Source organism: Bos taurus, chromosome 18 (assembly GCF_002263795.3).
Source record: "Bos taurus isolate L1 Dominette 01449 registration number 42190680 breed Hereford chromosome 18, ARS-UCD2.0, whole genome shotgun sequence".
Classification (NCBI taxonomy): domain Eukaryota; kingdom Metazoa; phylum Chordata; class Mammalia; order Artiodactyla; family Bovidae; genus Bos; species Bos taurus.
Genome location: NC_037345.1, coordinates 56,091,931 through 56,113,332, shown reverse-complemented (window position 1 = coordinate 56,113,332; position 21,402 = coordinate 56,091,931). Strand labels below are relative to the sequence as shown.

At 51.1% G+C, this 21,402-nt stretch overlaps 1 protein-coding gene across 2 annotated transcripts; it reads right to left on the bottom strand.

Moving 5' to 3' along the window:
• Positions 1 to 1,918: 1,918 nt before the first annotated feature.
• Positions 1,919 to 21,057, bottom strand: CPT1C (carnitine palmitoyltransferase 1C). Of its 2 annotated transcripts, XM_002695120.6 has the most exons (19): positions 20,787 to 21,057; positions 19,948 to 20,102; positions 15,162 to 15,301; positions 13,393 to 13,564; positions 13,139 to 13,240; positions 12,909 to 13,046; positions 9,109 to 9,186; positions 8,787 to 8,894; positions 8,596 to 8,680; positions 8,127 to 8,322; positions 7,837 to 8,019; positions 6,997 to 7,102; positions 5,525 to 5,641; positions 4,431 to 4,595; positions 4,046 to 4,180; positions 3,286 to 3,438; positions 2,687 to 2,800; positions 2,482 to 2,574; positions 1,919 to 2,251 (listed from the first exon to the last, which is right to left on the bottom strand). In XM_002695120.6, the coding sequence occupies exons 2-19, from the start codon at positions 20,086 to 20,088 to the stop codon at positions 2,138 to 2,140; spliced, it is 2,340 nt and encodes a 779-aa protein (XP_002695166.2). In that variant the 5' UTR covers positions 20,089 to 20,102; positions 20,787 to 21,057; the 3' UTR covers positions 1,919 to 2,137. The 2 variants fall into 2 exon arrangements, with proteins under 2 accessions (XP_002695166.2, XP_059733067.1); XM_059877084.1 differs by lacking the exon at positions 20,787 to 21,057 and adding an exon at positions 16,063 to 16,210 and having other exon boundaries at positions 13,393 to 15,301; positions 19,948 to 20,036.
• Between the last annotated feature and the right edge of the window lie 345 nt (positions 21,058 to 21,402).

The following is a 21,402-nucleotide window of genomic DNA, read 5'->3' as shown; positions in this document are numbered from 1 at the left end:
CCAAGCTGAGAAGTCATTGCCAAATCCAATGTCATGAAGCCTTGCGCCTGTTTTCTTTGGAAGGGTTTTATAGACTGGGGTCCCCAACCTCTGGGATCTAATGCAGGATGATCTGAAGTGGAGCTGCCACAGTACTAGTAGAAATAAAGTGCACAATAAATGTAGGGCACTTGAATCATCCTGAAACCATCCCCCCACCCCCGCACTGGTCCATGGAAAAATTGTCTTCTACGAAAGCTGCCAAAAACGTTGGAGACCGCTGTTATAGAGTGCACGTGGTGGTCTCACAGACCCTCTTTCTTCCACAGTGTTTGGATGCGACAGACCCAGGGATGTCCCTTCCTCCAGCTTCCCACCACCCTCCAACATTTTTTTTCCAGTTGCAATCTTTGGAATCAGCTACGCAGCTATCCTCGGTCACCAAGACCAGCCGACACCATTTTTTGAGCTTAACTCCTTACTACTGATCAACCATGGGTTCCCAGATTCGTCAGAATCATTTCACCGAGGTAGAGGCCGCTGTCCACCACCTGGTCAACAAGTATCTGCAGGCCTCCTACACCTACCCGCCTCTGGGCTTCTTTTTCCACTGCCACAATGTGACTCGAGAGCGTGAGCCCCCTTTTCCTTGAACTGCTCTAGGAGAAGCGCCAGGGCACCCACCATTTCTTGAAACTGCAAAACCAGCATGGCTGCCATGCCCTCTTCCTAGACGGGCAGAAACTGTATCAAGATGAGTGGGGTAAAACCCAGGATGCTACGGAAGCCTTCGTGTTCATGGAGAAGAACCTCCATGAAGCAGGCCCATATGGATCCGCACGCCCTGGGTTCTCCCTGTGCAGACTCCCACCTCTGTGACTTCCTGGATCCTCAGCCTAGGTGAGCAGGTGACATTTATCTGCAAGATGGGTGATCACCTGACTGACCTCCGCAGGCTGGCTGGTCCCCAGGCTTGGCTGGGCGAGTATCTGTTTGAAAAGCTCAGCCTTAAGCACAACTAGGAGCCCCCCCGCCCCCAGAACCCCGCAGCCCTTGAGGAGTCCCCCTGATGTCAGGCCTTCTGCCCGAAGCCGCTCTCTGCAACCACTAGGCAGCTTGTTAACCACTCTGGTGAACCAGCCCCACCCCAATGACCTTTCCCCTAGTTTCCCCACTTACCAACTCATGGCCAGTATGGTTTCATCTATGCACCTGTGGTAGGCAGAAAATGGTTCCCCCAAAGATGCCTGGACCCTGTGCATATGGTATTCTACATGGCAAAGGGGAATTAGGTTGCAGAGGGAATTAAGGTTGCTAATCAGTTGGAGTTGAGATTAGGAGCTAATCCTGGATCATCTGGATGGGCTCAGTCCAACCACAAGGGTCCTTAGATGGCAGGAATCAGTCACAGGAGGTATGACTAGTGGAGAAAGGCATAGAGGGATGCAACAACGATGGCTATGAAGATGGAAGATAGAATCAAAACTGCATTAAGAATATTGGGGGATTCATTTGGGAGTTCTCAACCTTTTAAGTTTAGGGTGGGCAGGGACTCCCCTGGTAGCCCAGTGGCTAAGACTCTGTGCTCCCAAGGCAGGGGCCCCCAGGTCCAATCCCTAGTCAAAATCCAGGACAGCCCAATAAATAAGTATATATATATATTTAAAATGCAGGGTGGGCAGTAGGTGTTGGGGCAGCAGGAACTGAGCTCATGAAAGCTTGTGGGGTTGATTGGGATGGGTCTTGCATGGTTGGGTGTGGTGTGACTGGAGCTGAAAGGCAGTAAATTAAGCAGGTGCCAGGGTTATAGCTGACATGGTGACTGTAACTGAGAATTCATGGCAGAGCCTGGGGATGGATGGGAACTTTTCTCTTCCTCCACCATGACCCTCACCTCACCCATCCCTGCCCAGCCCAAGAGCACAGCAGACATCACACCCCCAGCTTACACATCTTTATTAGTCAGGATGTGGGATTTCCAAACCCAGACAGGCTGCCTCTGTCCTGCACCAGCCCAGCTGCAGAGACCTTCCCCCTAGTTCCTGGGGAGACCAGCTCCCCTCTGGAAGGCGTCAAAAGTTAGTGGCTGTCGTGGGGGCTCTGGAGCCCCCGGTAAGGCAGGGGAGAGAGCCACAGCTGTGCTCCGAGTCCTCCTCCCCTAACCCGAGTCTTCCTCCCCTAACCCTCTGCGCTTAAGACGCTGCCCCTCCGGGAAGAGGGCGGCCACGTCCAACAAGGCGTCCTGGATGCGCTGGCCCAGCCGGTGGGAGTCCTGGAAGGAGAGATGTGTCACGTGCAAGAGAAGCTGGGAGAGGGGTTCCGAGAGGCTGAGAAACAAGAGGGCTGGGGTCCCTGCCCCTGGGCCTGAGGGCTGCGGGGTTTGAGCACTGGGGCTCCGGGATCGTGGGCAGGCGGCAAGCTGGGAGTCTGGAATCCTGAGCTGTAGGAGAGGAGGGAGGCGGAAGTCCCGAGGGAGGAGGGGCCGGGGTGGGTTAGCCTCACCGTTCTTGTGCTTGATTTTTTGCTCGAGATGTGGAAGGTGATCACGTCATCGCCCATGAACATGTAGGACACACCGTAACCATGGTCATCGGCCTGCAGAGGGACGAGTGAGGGCAGCAACACAGCCCTAGGTCCCATCCCCCCGCCATAGGTGGGACGGCGGGCCTCCCAGCCCCCTCCTCTTTCAGGACCCAGTTCCACTCACAGGCCCGAATCCACCACCAGAGGAGACATAGTCGGGGTAATTACGAACGTCGAACAGGTGAATTTGCTGAACAGGAATCTGGCTGGTGGCCAGCTGCCACTGCTCTGAGTGAACCTGAGGGACAGAAGTCGGTCACGTTGCGCTAAAGACAAGCCACGGCTGCTGAACTGCCAATTTCTCTTCAAGATGTGCCACTCTGCCCCGCCCCTTCCTGACGTCACCGTGTGATCTTTCCCCTCTAGACCACACCCTCTCTCCTTGTTCCCGCCCTAACCACGCCCCTCTCACCAACTCAGAACCCGCCCCTCTCCTTGTCCCCGCCCCTAACCACGCCCCTCTCCCTTTCAACTCCTGACCCTGCCGTCTTCTAGACCACATTCTTCTCCCACTGGCCCCGCCCCTCCGCCCTGACCACGCCCCTCACATCCTTTCCATAACCTTGCCCACTTCTCTAGGCCCCACTTCCCTCTCCACTCCTTCCCTCTCTCTTGCCTGGCCTCCCTAGCTCTCTCCTCTGCTGATAACTCCTTTTTCCAACATCACCCTCCTTGCCCTGAAGTGCCTCCCTTCTCTTCTTTAACCCTTTCCCTGCTCCCAACCTGGTCCAGGAATGGAGACTGCAGGTGGAGGAACTGGGACACGATGTAGAGAGCAAAGAGGTGGCGATCGACCCCCTGTCCACTCATCGCTGCCTTCAGCAGAGCTTGGTGCTTATCCACCGCCAGGCGGAACAGGGCGAGGCACTGTGCGTCCTGGGGACCCCCGGGGAGGTCACAGGTCATGGAAAGACAGGAAATGGGCTTACTGCTGGGGCCTGTCGCACCCCCGGCCTCAACCCAGCTTGCAACTTCCCTGCAAGGCAGAGATATCAACTCCACTTCGCAGCAGGGATACAGGCACAGAGAGGGGAAGTCACTTGCCCAGGGTCACACAGCAAGGCAGAATCAGGTGGGTTCCCAGGTATCGAGGGCCCAAACTCCCTTCACTGAGCCTCAAAACAAGTAGGGGGAGAGGAAACAGAGGTGCCTGCGGGGTTCTGAGCGAGAGATTATGTAGGGAACATGAGGAATGGTACAAATGAAAGCTACAAGGTCACACAGAGGTTAAATAAAGAGACCTACATTTTGGAAACGGGTGCCCACTCGTGCCCTCTGTGTGATCCCCATTAAAGCATGTAGTACACTATGCTGAACTACCTCTGTCTCCCCCATCAGTGAGCTCCTTAAGGTCAGAGACTCGGCTTGTTCCTCCCCTGTCTCATCACAGAGCTTGGACCTCAGAAGGCGCTCCTTAAGTGTTTGTAAATGTATGAATGAGAAGGTGGAAATGACCGAAGCCTCAAATGAGGCCCACACCCACTGTCTTCTCTTTGTCCTCCATGGCTCTCACAAAGTCGCGGGCCTCCCTCGTGCAAGAACGCACCGTCTCTGTGCGGCCTTCCAGGAACAAGCGAGTCATGGTGGATTCATAAGTCAGGCAGAACTGACCCCTGTCCTGGGGACAAGGAGGAGACACGCCTGTCAGCCAGGCTCAGGAAGCCTTCACAGACCTGACCCACCTCTGTGTGGCCCTCCAGCCTCCTTCCACCCAGGAACATGCAGTTGGGAGAGGGCTCGATGGAGCCCTTAATCAAGATGGCAGACCCACCACCAAGGAGTCATGAAAGGGCTCGACAATACGGGTCTTGGGGGCCCAGGGGAACTGAGGTCCTGAGAGGGGGGCTGGGGTTAAGAACCCAACTGACCCGGAAGTGGGCCAGCTGCAAGGTGGTCTGGATGAAGCTGTCTGAAGAGAGATGGCAGCGTTTGATGAAATTCTTGCCAAAGTGGGAGAAGGGGAAGACGTGGCAGTCGATGTTTCCAGACAAGGTCTTGGCTGCCCTCAGGGCTAGAGAGATGGATAGATGGATCTGCCAGAGAAGGAGGGAGGGAGGAATGGCTGGGGGTTACAGACAGGAGGAGGTTGGAGTTGGGGCTGGTGCTGGCAGTGAAGGTCAGGATGGGATTGAGGTTTGGGGACAGGGATGGGATGGACAGGGAATGGAGCTGGGAATGAGGAATGAATTAGGACTGGGAATGGGGTTGGGATTGGGTATAGGATGGGATATGAATGGGGGTTATGTATGGGATGGGGTTGAGGAGGGCATGGCAACCCACTTCAGTCTTCTTACCTGGAGAATCCCATGGACAGAGGAGCCTGGTAGGCTACAGTCCATGGGGTGGCAAAGAGTTGGACATGACTGAGGCCACTTAGGATGCATGGGATGGGGTTAGGGTTGAGGATGGGATTGAATTTAAGCATGGTGATGGGGAGACTTTCCTGGTTGTCCAGTGGCTAAGACTCCATGATCCCAACGTAGGGGCCCGGGACAAGGAACTAGATCCCGCATGCCCCAGCGAAAAGACCCACATGCCAAAAAGACCCCACAAGATGAAACTAAGACCCGGCACAGCCAAATGAATGAATGAATGAGTGAATAAACCAAAAAAGAATGCTGCTGGAGATGGAGGTGGATATGAGTTTGGGATGGAGACAAAGTTGGATCTGAGTTCGGATAGAAGTAAATTGAGGTTGAGGATGGTGTGGAGATTGGGGTTGAGCAGGGGTGGTGGAAAGAGGGTTAGTTTGGGGTTAGGGTTAGAACAGAGGATGTGGTTGGGATGGGGTTAGATTAGAGACAGGATTGGGGTTTGGGTTTGGCTTGATTTGGGATGTGGGTTTGGAATTGGGCTTAGGGATGGGATTGATTTTTTGCTTGAGACTGGGGTTGGGGATGAGATTAGAGGCAAACCCAGGAATTTGGGGATGTGGAAGAGGAACCTAGAAACTTGGCCTCACCTTGTCTGGAAGGTCCCAGTGCAGCCTCTGGGGCTGGGGCAGCAAGGGGTCAGGGTGCCCCTTGCAGTGACCGTCTGCCGAGTAGCCCAGCTGAAAGCATTCTGTGGCCAGAGTGAACTGCGTGCAGATTGAAGCTGTCAGAGTCCCTCCTCCCGCTGGACCAAGCAAGGGGCATCGAACCAGGCCCCCCTTTTCTGAAGTCCCCTCTTAAGGGAGTCAGGACAATCTCTGAGAAACAGAAACCTCTGGATGGTCACAGGTGGGATCTTGGGGTCACAGTCATTGAGAGCAAGGCTAATACTAATACTCAGTTGGTGCTTACTGCCCTTGTACTTCTGACTGGTTCAAAGTATGATATGCAGAGATGACAGATGACAGGAAGTGTCTTGTAGGGTCTGAGGTTAAATTGAATTAAGAGTGTCATTTACCAATATAATCAAAGGCAAAAAAAAAAAAATTCGTTTTTTAAATAAAAAATAGGCACAGAGGAATCAGTGCTTAGCTAGGGCTGCTCTCAAGATCTAGAATCAGCCCTCCTTCCTCTCATACATGCCTGATCCTCACCCTGGGCCCTAGCCAACCCCTCATGCAACACTATGGAAGACTGGGAACCCAGTGGGATGCAGACACCACCCCCGATGGTTTAAAGACTAAATGAAACAGAGAAGAGAGAGAGGCTAAGTTTCTCAGGACTGCACAGGAGCTTAAAAATGAAAGAAAATACAATCCTTTCACTTGATGAGGCAGAAACTGAGGCTCAGAGGAGGGGAGTAATTTGCCCAAGGTCACACAGCAACCCAGAGCCAGAGGATGGTTCTGACTCAGGGTGATATGGTTGGAAGGCCTCACTCTGGCCTCAGAATATTCTGGATTTTTATTCTCACTCGGCAGCTTCTAACTCTGTGACTCTGGGCAAATCAGTTCCTTTTTCTGAGTCCCAAATGCCTATTTGTCAAAGAAAGGTCATAGGGAGTTCCCTGGCAGTTCAATGGTTAGGACTCATTTCTTTCACTGTGGGAGCCTGGGTTCCATCCCTGGTCAGGGAACTAAGATTCTGCAAACTAAGCAGCATAGGCCAAAAAAAAGAAAGGTCATAATCCTAGATGGGCTTCCCTGGTGGCTCAGATGGTAAAGAATCCGCCTGCAGTGCAGGAGACCGGGGTTCAATCCCTAGGTCAGGAAGATCCCCTGAAGAAGGGAATGGCAACCCACTGCAGTATTCTTGCCTGGAGAATTCCATGGACAGATGAGCCTGGCGGACTACAGTCCATGGAGTTGCAAAGACTGAGTAACTAACACTCTCCCTTTTCAATCCTAGATACCCTTCTTTATTGGGTGACCCTGGTCCGGTGTCTGCCTCTCTCTGAGTCTCATTTTTCCTCTAACCTTAAGGCACCAGAGAGGAAGGTCTTTGGAAATGGTGGGGGGAGGGTGGCGGTCGCCAGGGTGGAGGGCCAGCTGGCTTGCCGTACCTCCCACATGTGTCCTGAGATGGGGCAGTCAGCCCATGAGTGCTCCACGCTGAGGCCCAGCTTCCCATTGGAGAAGACGATTAGGGAGAAGGATTTGTCAAACCAGCTGCCGGGAGAGAGTTCAAAGCGGTCACCAAAGAGTCAAAGAGGCCAGGAGGGAAGTCAGGGGACTCTCTGTGGGAACTGAGTGGGTTTTGGTTGGGAGATCTAGGAATCAGGGCTGGGGGCCTGGTGTGGGGATCCCTAAGAAGGTAGGGGTCTCTAGTGGGGGGTTCTGATCATCTCTGAAATGTATCTCAGGATCATAGGGTTCAGGGGTTTTGAGAGAACATTTTTTTTTTTTTAAGTTCAAAAAAAATTCAGAAAAAATTTTAAAAGTTTTCAGGGTTTACAGGTGCTGAGAGCTTAGGGAAATTCTCCCAGGAGTCTCAGAAATCAGAGTGGTGCCTTGTGGGCATCTAAGAATTTATCTGAGAATCTCTAGGTAGGGGGTCCCAGGGCTGAGGTCCTGAATTGGGGCACCTACATTAAGGTCCGAGGATTCCATGGTCTGAAGTTCTGAGTCTGAGGTCCCCAGGCTTAGGGTCTGGCTGGCGGATTCCCTGGGTCCTAGATTTGGCACCTATTAATCCTCAGATCTGGGGTCCCTGTGTCTGCAATTGTGAGTCTGGAGTCTGGGTCTAGAGTTTCTCAAGGTCTGAGAATCCAGGTCAGGAGTTGGTGGTCCTGAAATCTGGGGTCCCTGGTCTAGAGGTTAACGGCCTCAGAGGTCTCCAGGTCTCAGTGCATTGGGTCTGGGGTCGCAGGTTGGGTGGGGGCCAGATCTGCGGGCTGACTCACCGGTCGTGGCCCTGGCCGGCCAGCAGGGCATGTGCGTAGGCGTCTAAGGAAGCTGCGGGGTCCTCCCTGGTGAGCCCCGCGGGCTCTGAGTCGAGGGATACGAAGAAAGCGGCCCCTTCGACAGCTTCCAGGGCCTCCTGGGCCTGGGTCTTCAGAGACCTCCGCACCTGGGCCCAGGTGTCCCTGCCGGAGGAGTGACTGAGTCCACCCTCCTCCCTGCCCAGCCTCCGCCAGGCCTGCGACCTCAGGGTTCTGGCCGGGCCTGGGGCCCCCAGACCTCTGACCCTCACCTCGGAGCAGCGGTCAAGGCCGCCAGATGCTCCTCGTGGGGGCAGGCGGGAGAGGGGTCGTCCAGGATTCGTTGAAACTGCTGCTCCAGGGCCCGCGGGGAAAGCAGGCGGCTTTGCGAGTGGGTCCCCACGCGGAAGAACCGGCCCCGGTGGAAGACAGCCACGTGTCGGCTGTCACGGAGGTGGCGGATGTGATCTGGGGTTGGGGGGGATACGTTGTAAGAATAAGGACCTTTGTTAGCCACTTACCAAGTGGCTTGCGGGTACCCTTATTGTCCCACTTGAGCGAAGAGGAAACTCAAGCTCAGAGAGGGTAATAACTTGCCCAAGGTCACTGAACTGAACTGAAGGTCACAGCTTGGGAGTTACGGAGCTGGGATTCGAACCCAGGTAGGCTGGCTCCAGAGAGCGTGTTCTTAGCCACTATACTGTTCTACCTCTATTAACGAGAGGGGTAGAGGGGCCTCACCTCTGTGGACCCCGGGAATTCGCGTGGTGTTGAATATCTTCTCATACTGGGCAGAGCACAAGGGTCGCATTCCCATCAGCAAAGTCTGCAGGAGATCACAGGCTCGTGACCTGCCTCCCAGGACCCAGGTGGTGGCCACACATCTGAGGACCACAGCCTCCATCCCCAGCCCGCAGGGGCAGCCCTCTTACTGGCAGGATCTCCTGGCGGTCCAGGCGGTGGCGGTACAGAAGGAGGGCGTGGACTGCGTTGCCCGCGCGCGCCGCCTGCACAGGAGTGGGCGTGACGTACAGGAAGTCCTGTGGGCCAGGCCAGGCGTCAGGTTTGCGCAAGATGGAGGCACTGACCTCAAACACAGGTCTTGATCCCAACAGGCGGGATGGTGAATTCCAGACTGTGATTGGGGTCACTGACCCTAAACCCCACATTCTAGCCAGACACCCCAGCCCTAGACCCGAGGAACAATGAACCCCATCCCTTGCCCACTTCCTAACCTCCGTCTCCCCTTCTCACCATCATGTAATAGTTGCTGTTCACCATCAGTGAGTTCCTGGAGCGCAGGTACACGAATTCTTCCCACCAGTCACTGACCTGGGAGTGGGGCAGAGACACACAGCTGGGGTGGTTGGGGTCAAGGGAGGGGGTAAATGAGGGGGTGGTCCCTCCAGACTTTGCTATGTCAAATGGGGAGCGTCGAGCTCAATGAAGCAGGTGTCAAGAGAGGTAACTAGCAATAACTTAGATGTCCATCCATGGGGGACCAGTTAGCTAAACCGTGCAACCCTCATGTTATGGAATAAGATAGCTGTTTAAAAAGAACAAGTTACATCTATATTACTGACAGAGAATGAGCACCAAGAAGGGCTGCACAGTGAAAAAGGATAGGCAAACAACAAGAAATGTGAAATGATCACATTTTATTAAAAAAAAAAAATTCTACTAAGACCCAACCTGTCCACCAAGTGGATGAATAGACAGTGTGGTCTATCTATACAACAGAATAAAAGGAATGAAGCTCTAATTCTTCAGAGTGACAACACAGATGAACCCTGAAAACACACTAACTGAAATGAGTCAGACACAACAAGACTAATAGTGTATGATTCCACATCTACGAAAAATCTAAAATAAGCCAATTCATAGAGACAGAAAGTAGAATAGAGGTTACCTGGGGCTTCAGAGAATGGGGACAGGAATTAAAAAAAATATTTAGGGACGTACCTGGTGGTCCAGTGGTTGAGAATCCGTCTTGCAGTGCAGGGGATGTGGGTTCAATCCCTGATCAGAGAACTAACATTCCCACGTGCCTCAGGGCAACTAAGCCTGTGCGCCACCACCACTGAGCCCGCGGGCCACAACTAGAGAGAAATCTATACGCCGCAACAAAAGAACCCACATGCCACTTGTTGTAAATAAATATTAAAAAATGTTTATTCTACTTATTTATTTGGCTGTGCTGAGTCTTATCACAGCATGTGGGATCTAGTTCCCTTACCAGGAATCGAACCCAGGCCCCCTGCATTGGGATCACGGAGTCTTAGCCACTAGACCACCAGGGAAGTCCCTGGGATAGGAATGTTTTGCCTATGGGCACAGAGAGTTTCTGTTTGAGATGATAAAAAAGCTCTAGAGATAAATAGTAGTTATGGTTATACAACACTGTAACTATACTTAGTAGTACCACTGAAGTGTACACTGGAAAATGGTTACGATGGCAAATTTTATATTATGTACCTTGGAATCACAATTAAAATTATATGATATTTATGTTATGTGGCTTCCCTGGTGGCTCAGATGGTAAAGAATCTGCCTGCAATGCAGGAGACCTGGGTTCTATCCCTGGGTTGGGAAGATCCCTAGAGAAGGGAATTGCAGCCCACTCCAATATTCTTGTCTGGAGAATCCCATGGACAGAGCAGCCTGGCGGGCTACAGTCCATGGGGTCACAACATTGTGACTATACTTAGTACTACTGAATTGTACACTGGAAAATGGTTACAATGGCAAAGTTTATATTATGTACATTTGAATCATAATTAAAATTATATATATTTATGTTATGTGTGTTTATATACTATATATTAAACATGTAATATGATATATAACATGTTATATTATTAAATATATTAAAATTATATATTATAAATAAAATATATATACCTGAAGAATATCTACATAACCCTGGGTATCAATATATGTATACATACACTCAGAAAAGACTCTGACCAAAGTGTTTCTCACAGGCAATGTTGGGAGGGACAAGAATTAAAAGGGAGGTGGTCAGAGATTTTTAGTGTTTTCTAGATATTTTCCTTCCTTTTTATTAAGGTTATTTTTTAAAAATATATTTAATTACTTATTTATTTGGCTGCACTGGGTCTTAGTAGTAGCCCACAGGATCTTTGGTCTTCCTTGCAGCATTTGGGATCTTTTAAGTTGGTGGTATCATACATTTCCTTAAACTTAGACCAGCCAGGATGTAGCTGTTATTCCCTGGGAATAGGCAACATATTCTGGAAAAATCCAGAAGTTTCCAGCAAATGGTAGAAAAGTTCTATACCTTGATCTAAGTAGGGGTTATCTGGTTATATACATACATAAAACTTAAGCCGTACGTGTAAGACGTGTGTGTTTTACTATATGTATAATATTGTAACATTATATCCATGTGATGCAACAGTATATGCAAGTGATGTCTCTACATTGGGTCTTAGTTGCTGCACGCAGGATCTTCATTCCCGCGGCCAGAGATTGAACTAGTGTCCCCTGCATTGGAAGGCAGATTCTATAAACACTGGATCACTAGGAAAGTCCCTAAGTGAGCTCTTTTTAATATACACCTGTTACTCAAGGTCGTTATGTCCTACAAAGTGCCAGTGAAGGCTGATTAGCCAACACTGAGCCATTTTTCCAAAGGGAAATACAGGGTCAGATTCCTTCCACTCTTGTTTCACCTCAGTGAAATGTGCACTTCAAGCCAAGTCAAAATTTTTGCAACCTTGCACAACTCTCCAAATGATCACGAAAGTGCCACGTGTACTGATTAGGGGTTACAAATATAAGTAGAAGAATCTCAAATACAGAATGTGTGAATAATGAGGATTGATCTGTATAAGTGATAAGAAAGCACTGTGTTAGACTTAATTCTTTTTCTTTTCTTGTCCATAAGGTAATGGTGCATGTTACAGCTGACAGTGCCTTAGAGGTATAATGAAATGTATCAATTAATATACATATGGTGTGTATATATATTATTTATATAACTATACATGTACATTATTTATACATTGTATAATTATTATGTTATTTAAGTGTTTTATATATATATATATATTTTTAAGAATGGACTCTAGTCTAAGAACATGAAGGAAAAAAACCCCTCTAAAACTAAGGCTTGCATAGAAAAGAATGAAATACTGCTATCTGCAGCAACATCAGTTCAGTCACTCAGTCGTGTCCGACTCTCTGTGACCCCATGCACTGCAGCACGCCAGGCTTCCCTGTCCATCACCAACTCCCGGAGGTTGCTCAAACTCATGTCCATCGAGTCAGTGATGGAGATTACCATACTAAGTAAAGTTAGTCAGACAAAGACAAATATTATATGTTATCACTTATACATGGAACCTAAAAAAAAATAACATCTATTTCTTCTTCACTACCTCCAGCACATCACATGCTGCCTGGCAGCTATTTATGGCTTCCTACAGAATGAGAGACCTGGAAGCCGCTTACAGGGCAATTCGATGCCTGGTTCTATGCCTCAGATTCTCAAGGAGTTTAACTCAGAGTGCTTTCTAGGACCCTAGTTCCTGAAATCAGATGGAAGTACGTTTAGGGCAGGCGTCTGTGCGCACAGAAGGCAGAGGAAAAGAACTATTCTAGGGGTAGGGCTTGGAGTCTCTGGCCACCAGGGGACGGACTGAAATGTTAGAAAGGGCCCGGAATTCCGACTTAAATACTAGAGGGTTGGGGGCGGAGTTCTCGATGTGGGCGGGTCCTGGAGGCGGAGCTAGATCATTGAAGACCCAGTCTCCGAATGTGGGAGCGTCGGGGATGGGGCCTAAAATGTTAGCACAGGATGGATGGGGTTCAAAATATTGGAGAGGTGAGGGGAGCCCAGAATATTGGAGCATCTTGAGCTAGGTTTAAACTATTGGAGCGTGGGGGCGGGACTCAATGGGCTCACATCTGGAGTGAAGCGCCAATCGCCGCCGGGCCTGGGGTTGTGGGCGGGGCGTAGGGCGGGACGTAGAACTCGCAGAGTTAGGAGCGCCGGTTCAGAAGCTTCGCCTACAGGACGCGGTACTCACGTAATTGGACGCCCACCAGGACTTGAGCTGCAAGTACCACTGCAGCAGTGAGGCCTGCAGCTTCAGGAATTCCTGCGCTAGGCCCGCGGTCCAGTCGAAGTCCTTGTCGGAGAGGACGGGTCGGACAGACTCCAGATACTGCGGGGCACGGAAGGGAAGAGGGCAGGTCCCATAGACAACCCCCTACCAGCTCGGCCGCCTCCCTCCCCATCCTGGGGTACCTGGCCCACCTTGCGCACAGTGTCCTGAACGGAGGGCACAGGCTGACGCGGAAGAGAGCGCTGGTAACTGAAGAGCATTGGATGGCGGCCGGAGAAGATGCGCACCAGGGCCTGGTGGGGAGCAGGAATTAGTAGTTTATTAAACGCCTCACTGCAGCCCGGGGCCAAGGTGCTGGGGTGGGGGTGGGGGCGCGGCGAGGGTGGCACTCCACAGAGAAAACAGGGCAGAGGGGGCTTGATCAAGGGCTCTGCCTCTCCCGTACCAGCCAGGTCTTGGTTGGCGAGGACATGGCTCCGTGGGGTTCGAGGAGCCAGCCGTGGTAGGACAGAAGTAGCCTCAGGGCCACATGAAGCGTGAAGATCAGAGCTCCCCACAGACAGGACGCAAACAGCGCGGCCGCCAGGACCCCCCGCAGCCTGTGATGCTGTCCACCCCTGGGGGCGGGTAGAGAAAAAGAATAGGCCAGCATCTCCTGGCCTCAGAACATCCCTCCCCTCCAGCCCTACCCAGCGCCTGCTGTTCCTAACACTCTCTGACTCTGATCTTTTGGCTGTTGGAGGAATATCCCGTAGAATTAGAGTCGGTCAGAAAAAGTCCAGTTTCCTCACTTGTGAAGTGCTAGAGGTGTGATTCTCTCTTGGTGTGCCCACCATCTCCCCTCAGGAATATGGAGACACCAAGTTTCTAATCACATCCCATGGAAATTGGTAGGAGTTTAATAAATGCGAGCTGCTATTTCTATTGAAATATACCAGATATCAGGCTTCCCTGATGGCTCAGTTGGTAAAGAATCCGTCAGCAATGTAGGAAACCCCAGTTCGATTCCTGAGTTGGGAAGATTCCCCTGGAGAAGGGAAAGGCTACCCACTCCAGTATTCTGGCCTGGAGAATTCCATGGACTGTATAGTCTGTGGGATCCCAGAGTCTGGCAGACTGAGCTACTTTCACTATACCAGATATGAAATTACACCCTGAGGCAGAGGTTCTCAATGTGTGGCCCTTGGACCAGCAGCAAGAGCACCCTCTGGGAGCTTGTCAGAAATACAAATTCCTGGGCCCTAGGCCCAGCAATCAGTGTTTTAACAAGCCTCCCAGATAACTCTAATACAAACTCAAGATTAGGAATGGCTGGTCTAAAGATACAGTAAGTCAACATGTTTGCAAAGTTGCAATAGGACAGACTATGAGCGAATCCCACCTGGAGGACTTGAAGGGAGTCACTTACCCTCTTCAGATTAGGTAAATCTAGCCTTTCTGGAAATTTCTACTTCCGATCCTAGATCTGCCCTTTCAGGCTATCTGACAACTTCACCTACATCTGATTTCCAGACAACAATAATCATTCAACTACTCCCATTTCATAACCTCCTAATGAGTGAATGAGTGAAGTCGCTCAGTCGTGTCCAACTCTTTGCGACCCCATGGACTGTAGCCTAACCAGGTTCCTCCATCCATGGGATTTTCCAGGTAAGAATACTGGAGTGGGTTGCCATTTCCTTCTCCAGGAGATCTTCCTGACCCAGGGATTGAACCCAGGTCTCCTGCATTGTAGGCAGACGCTTTACCGTCTAAGCCACCAGGGTAGATCCTAGTACCTCCTAGTACTGTACTATATATTCCACATGCATGATTTTGTTTAATTCCTCAACCACCCTAAAAACCAATCATTGTTTTGGCCCAAAAGTTCATTTGGGTCGTGAAGCCCCTGACACCAAGAACAGTGAGGTCTCTTGCCTAAGACCACACAACTGTAGATTAGCAGAACTCATACTTCTGTTAGTATATATAACCATACCTGGCCTTTGTCTAGTTTGCCAACATTCCCTTTAGCAAGAAGCAGCCAGGATGAAAAATGTGCAGAGACAATAGAGGAAATCACCTCCCTTTACTTGATGCTTTACCTTTATTAATCTGACCCCAGGTAAGTCTTAGAGGTGACTTTTCTTTAACAGGCACACATGCTGATACAGAAATGTCCTGGGTGGAGGCCAAGGGGTTAGGAGGTTACTGGGTTGAAGTGGGGAACCTCACCAGTCTGGCAGAGACTCTTTGATCTTCTCCATCAGTCCTAAGGAAGGATCCAGCTGGAGGAAGCAGGCAAGTTGAATTGCACTGAAGAGGAAAAGCCAGCTGAGGGGGCTAGCAGGGAACACACCTGTGAGAAAGTCGTTCTGTGGAGAGGAAAGGTCACCTATTCAATCACTTATCCCATCTGCTAAGCACCACTCTTAGATGTTGACTTAGCATTGAGATGCGTGCCCAAGATACTGTGAGGAATAAACAGATCTGGGTCCTGCCCCCAAGGAGGTCAGACCAGAATGCAGTGAGTGGTCATGGCGATAGGATAAGGCAGATTGCTCAGGCTGAGGGAGTCAGGGAGGGCTCCCGGAGGAGGGGTTACTCTCAGGCAGGACCCTGAAGGTGAGACTGTCAAAAAGGCAAAACAATTGATACAGCAGGGTCCAGAGCTCAGGGGCTGGCCTTGGAATGAATGAGGAATGAATGAAAATGTTGGGTTGGGATTCCCTGGTGGTCAAGTTGATAGGATTCCTCGCTTTCACTGTCATGGTCAGGGTTCAGTCCCTGGTTAGGGAACATCCCACAAGCTGCTGGGTAACTAACCAAACTCCCAACTCCCAGGGAAGTGATAACTAACATTTAATGAGTGCTTACTACATGCCAGGTGCCATTTACAAGTATAAACTTTTTTTTTTGACAAACTGTGCGGCTTACGGGAATTTAGTTCCCTGACCAGGGATCAAAACTGTGCCTCCTGCAGTCTTCCAGAGAAGCACACAATCCTAACCACTGGACTGCCAGGAAATTCCCAGAGATCATGGTTAAGACCTTGGGCTCTGGAGTCCCCACCCTCTGGGCTCAAATCTCTGCTCTGTCACTACCTAGCTGAGTGACTGCAAGCACGTGACTTTACCTCCGTGTCTCAGTTTCCTCATCTGTAGAATGGGAACAATCCAAATCTCAGTACTTGGCTCATAGGGCTGTCACGAGGGCTGGATGAGGAAATGTCATTCCACAAAGGCTTACTGCAGTCCAACAGCAGGGACAAGACAGCAAGATTCCTGCTCTCATGGGGGATAGAGACAACACCTACATAAATACAGGCTCTAGTGGAATGAGTCAGATGGCAAGAGGTGCTATGGAGAAAATGAAGCAGAGGGCTGGGGGTGGGGTAGGGTGGCACAGGGTGGTCAATTGCATAGCTCAGAGTCAGGCACACCATAGGACCTCAGTAAATATTACCATGTCCTCTTTGTCGCTAATCTTCTTCTCACTGGGGATTTATTTACTGGGCAATCTCCCTTTGGCTTGGCAGAAGGAGGTTACTGGCGAACCTGGTTATTTTTGTTGTTTAGTTTTTCTTTTTTTAAAAGATGTTTTCAGTGCTCCTATCTGGGGCTCTAGATTGCAACAGAACAGGGGCTTCCTAATATCAGAAATTTTCTCTATAGCATTTCCCAAGTACCAGGAGCATCATTAAATCATTTTGTCCCCCGTCACACTCAGTAAGATAGTAATTATTCGTATCTCCATCATATGGGTGAAGAAACGGAGGCGACACAAAGTTTGAAGACCTCATCCCAGGCCACATGGCCAGGAAGTGGTGGAGGCATGATTCGAATCCAGTCTCCTGGCTCCAGAGGGCACTGTCGATCACTCAAACCAGCCGGACGAGGGTACCATACTCTGAAGTCTTCTGTATCTCAGAATTTCATATCCTTTTGGAAACCATCTCAGGCAACACTCTAATCTCCTGCCAATGAACCACCTACACCAAAGCCACATGCTTGGCCCAGGTGACCCACTGCGTGTAATTCGCAACTCGTGGGCATCAGTACTGAGACCATGTTCTAGAAAAGCAGCCCAGGATAGTGAGGAGTCAGCATGGGCTCCAGAGCCAGACTTCTAATTCTTCCAGGTCTGCCTCTACTTCTGCATCATGGCAGCTGTGTGACCTGGGGGAAGTGAAAATATCTCTCTGAGTTTCTGTTTCCTCATCTGTAAAATGGGACTAATGATGGGCTTCCCTTAGAAGGCTCTAAATGAGGGAATTCCCTGGTGGTCCAGTGGTTAGGACCGCCATGGCCAGGGTTCAATCACTGATTAGCTGATTAGGGAACTAAGACCCTGCAAGTCGTTCAGCATGACAAAAAAAGAGGTCTTAATGAGGACCAGATGAGCAATACATTCAAAGGGTTTGCTTGGTGTAGAGCCTGAGATCTATTACTCTCTAGTATGGTTTTAGAAATGAGGAAGCAGAAGGCCAGAGAAGTTACTAACATGCCGGAGGTCACACAGCACCTGTGTGGTATGTGAGATAAGAACGGCCATGCTGGAGTCGTGACTTCTGTGAGTCAGACCTTCTCCTAAGACAACTAATGGTTACAACAGTCCCTCAAGGCAGGGGCTGTCAAGATTCCCATTTTTTAAGTGAAGAAATTCAGGCTTAGCAATGAGTCTATGGAATTACAGCTCTGGTGTTACTGAGGGCACAGCCCTCTCCTTGGGACCCAGTTCCAGGAGCTACGGCTTCAGGGTGGTTCCTGGGGTCCCTGACTGGAAAGGAAGGATGTGAGAACTCCAAGTGACCATCAGGGCGAGAGGCAGCTATGTAACTGAAAGGAAAGAGTCACTGTTACAATTATCAGTTATACTAATATGAGTGTCTGGTGGGGGCCACTGACCATCAGTGGCATTTGAGTCAGAAAGGAGTTTCAGAGCTGACTCGAATACAGGCGTTACAGATAAAATTTTTCGACATAGCAGCACCAGTTCAAATCCGTCTATAAGCATAGAAATCAGAACGGTGATTGCTTTGCAGTGAGCGCGAGGTAAGGGGTACTGGCAGGAAAGAGGCTCTAAGGAACATTCTAGAATGATGGCTATGCTGTTTTGTTGGGGAGTTGGTTACATAGGTATTACCCCAGTTACAAAGATACTACAAAATTCAAGGTCTGTACACTTAAAACATCCTCATTTTTCTGTATATAATTACATCTTAGTTTAAATACCTATTTATGTGTGTATGTATGTGTGTGTTTATTAAACCACAAGTTAACACTTTGGTTGCTGGATTGGCCTGAGGCCCAAGGGTTCCCAGGGGTAGGGCTGAAAGGGGTTCTCTGGGGGTTTGGGTTAGTGGCTATTTACTCACTGGAGCAGATACATCCCTATTTTAATAATCGTTTTAACAACCAATATGGCCATAGAAGTGCTATCCAGCCTGCTCAAATGTTGCAGCTTCCAGAGAGAACCCTGGGCTGCCCCTGGGTTGTATTCTAACATCTCCATGCTCCCTCTTCCCTGCCCACATTATCGTCCATTACAGCACGTCACCATCTGACATACTCTACATTTTGAGTACTTATCTTCCCCATGAGGAAAGGACTCTGTCTGTCTTGCTCCCTGCCATGTCCCCAGGGCCTCAAATGGTGCCAGGCCCTTCACAAATGCTCCACAGATATTTTGCAAATGAAAAACCATATTATAATCAAAAGCTAACACTCAGAGGGCTTCCCTGGTGGTGCGGTGGTTAAGACTCCTCGCTTCCACTGCAGGGGACACGGGTTCAATCCCTGGTCAGGGAAGTTCCACATGCCTTGTGCTCAATCATGTCCAACTTTCTGCGACCCATGGATTGTAGCCCGCCAGTCTCCTCTGTCCCTGGAATTTTCCAAGCAAGAATACTGGAGGGGGTGGCAATTTCCTTCTCCAGGCCACATGCCTCAAGGTGCAGCCAAAAAAAAGCTAACCTTCAGCACTTGCCATGGGCCAAGCACTCGACTCAAGGCTTACACGTGAGAGTTTGTTTAATCTTTGCAACTGTGCTGTGAGGGAGGTGCTACCATCACTCTTGTTTCACATGTGGGGACACTGAGGCTCAGAGAGATGCGCTTGCCCAAGGCCACACAGCTAGTCAGTGGCAGAGTCAGGACTCAAACCCAGTCCTGGTAGACTGCAAAGGCATTCAAGACCTGTGTTCACAAAGAGGGTGTGGCCAGCAGGGAGACTCCATGAGCCCATGCTAATTCACTTCAGTCATGTCCGACTATGCGACCCAATGGACTGTAGCCTGCCAGGCTCCTCTGTCCATGGGATTCTCCAGGCAAGAATACTGGAGTGGGCTGCAATTTCCTACTCCAGGGAGACTCCATAGATGGTGCCAGACTTCTAGAACTGGGGACCCCGGGGCTGACACGGGTTCTAGGTGGATGTGAGCATTCTAAGGCATTCTAGGGCAAAGGCAAGAAGTGGGAGTTTGGAATTCAGTCGGTGGAGGTTCACATTTCAGAACCAGAGGGAGGGTGTGCCACATACTGGAGAGGGTACTGGGGGCTGACAGCAGGGTCAAGGAGGTGGCGCAGAGAGCCAGTGGGCAAGGGCTTTGGGAAAGGGGGCCTTCAGGACTGGGGTGTGGGCTACCCAAGTCGTTGATCAGGCCATGGTGTTCTGGAACAGGGAGCATCTCGTTTAGAGCCTGGAGATGAAAGGGAAAGGTGAGAGGCGCACCACAGGTAAGGGGACTGAGTTCTAGAAATTGGGATGGAAGTTGTGTTTGTGGGGAGAGTGTGAAGAGCGTCCAGGAAGTGGGTACCACAGGTGAATGGCAGTTCTAGGCGAGGTTGAGGAACCCAGCAGTGAGCCACAGAGAATCCAGAATTGGCTTTAAGGGGGTTTGGAAGTGGACATGAAAACTCCCAGAAGCGGGACCACCCGGGATGCCAGGAAGGGAGCCTCGCGTATCCTGGAAACAGGTAACTGGATTCCCGGAAGGAAACCGCGTCGCAGCCCTTCTCACCCAGAAACGGGAGAGATGCCTTTTCCAAGAGCGCAGTCCGGAGAGGTAGATCTCCTGTAACACCGGGACACCGAGCTCCACTTCCCCCGCGTCCGAAGTCAGTGAGGGTCGGAAGCCCACCGCCTGGTGAGCTTCAGCCATGTCAGGCTACAGCCCTGGGAGGAGGACAGAGGGTCATTCCCCAGACCCCCAGCCCCTTCTCCGCAGACCCAGGAATGTAGGACGCCAGCTCAACCTTCCCTAACACCTGCGGGGTCCTGAGGGTCCTGGCCATAGACTCCAGTGTTGGGGGGGCTTCAGCCGGGGACCTCTGTGAACGCACAGAAAGGCAGGGCGGATAATTCGCGTTAACCCCTTTTGTGGCTATTCTGAGAACGTGGTGCGGGGACAGTGGCCCCCTCCAAAGGACTTTCAAGATTTGGGGGTCGAGGCGGGAAACTGGTCCAAGGTGAGTTGCGGGATCTCGGAAAAAGCGTTATTCCCAAACCGATTTTGAAATGAACACCTGCCGGACGTTGGCATTGTCCACTTCATTTCCGCTTCCCATTCCGAGGCAAGGACTGGGGGTGAGGGACTTGTGGCAGGGAGCGGGGGCGGAGGAGAGTTGAGGGGGGTTCTTGATAAATTCATGTGCTCTGGGGTGACCCAGCGTCCCGTCCCCCCGCCCCGGGCTGAAGGGGATGGGGGAGGAGGCACACTGCTGCGCATGCCTCGGGGATGCTGAGGCTGAGAGCAGAGGCGAGCGTCGAGGACAAGTGATGGAGATGCCCGCACTCCCAGCCCAAGACGCAATCCTCAGGCCCCCGCAGGAGTTCGCGCCCCTACAGTCCAGCACTTACCACGCTGAGTCAGGGGTCCGCCGACCGGATCCTGGGGACCAAGCCCGAGCACACATACACACCCGCCCCCTATTTAGAACGCCGGACTGGAGCCTCCCACTTGCATATGTCCCAGTGCTGTGAGTCCACGACTTGGTTAATGCGCCTCCGGAGCTCCTGTCGCCTCCGACTATCCAAAATCCAGGAACCCCAATTTCTGCCTCTCGGGTTCCTCGCTGGGTATTCAAGCCCCGGCTTTTATCCCCGCCCTCTTCTAATCTTCTATCCCCGCCCCCTTCAATTCTCGCTCAGTTCCCGCCCCCTTCAAATTGCAGCGTCCAATCCCCTCCCTCCATTGCATCCCCTGCCTTCAGACTCCTACCCGCCTGATTCTCCACCATTGGGCCTCCCCTGTTCTACGCAGCACCTCTCCTCCGAACCCCATGTTCTTCGGCTCCGGAGTCCACTCTTTGTCTCTTTTCTCTCCTTTCTCTTCGAGGAAAGAAGCTCAGCTTAGAGTTCAGCCCACGCGCGTGGGAGCCGGAGCGAATTTCAGCCCCACCACCCAGGGGAGGGAGGGGACTGCTTTGGGGTCCGGTAGACCCACCAAAACCACCCACGGGAGATGCAGCTGTAG

What these genes read in the sequence shown, in the direction of transcription:
- CPT1C (XM_002695120.6), bottom strand. Translation starts at nt 20,088, where the DNA reads ATGGCTGAAGCTCACCAGGCGGTGGGCTTCCGACCCTCACTGACTTCG. An exon ending in ACAGCAACTATTACATGATG is followed by an intron (nt 8,895 to 9,108) that starts GTGAGAAGGGGA and finishes CCTGGCCCACAG; the next exon opens with GACTTCCTGTACGTCACGCC. An exon ending in TGGAGGACAAAGAGAAGACA is followed by an intron (nt 3,439 to 4,045) that starts GTGGGTGTGGGC and finishes GGGGGTCCCCAG; the next exon opens with GACGCACAGTGCCTCGCCCT.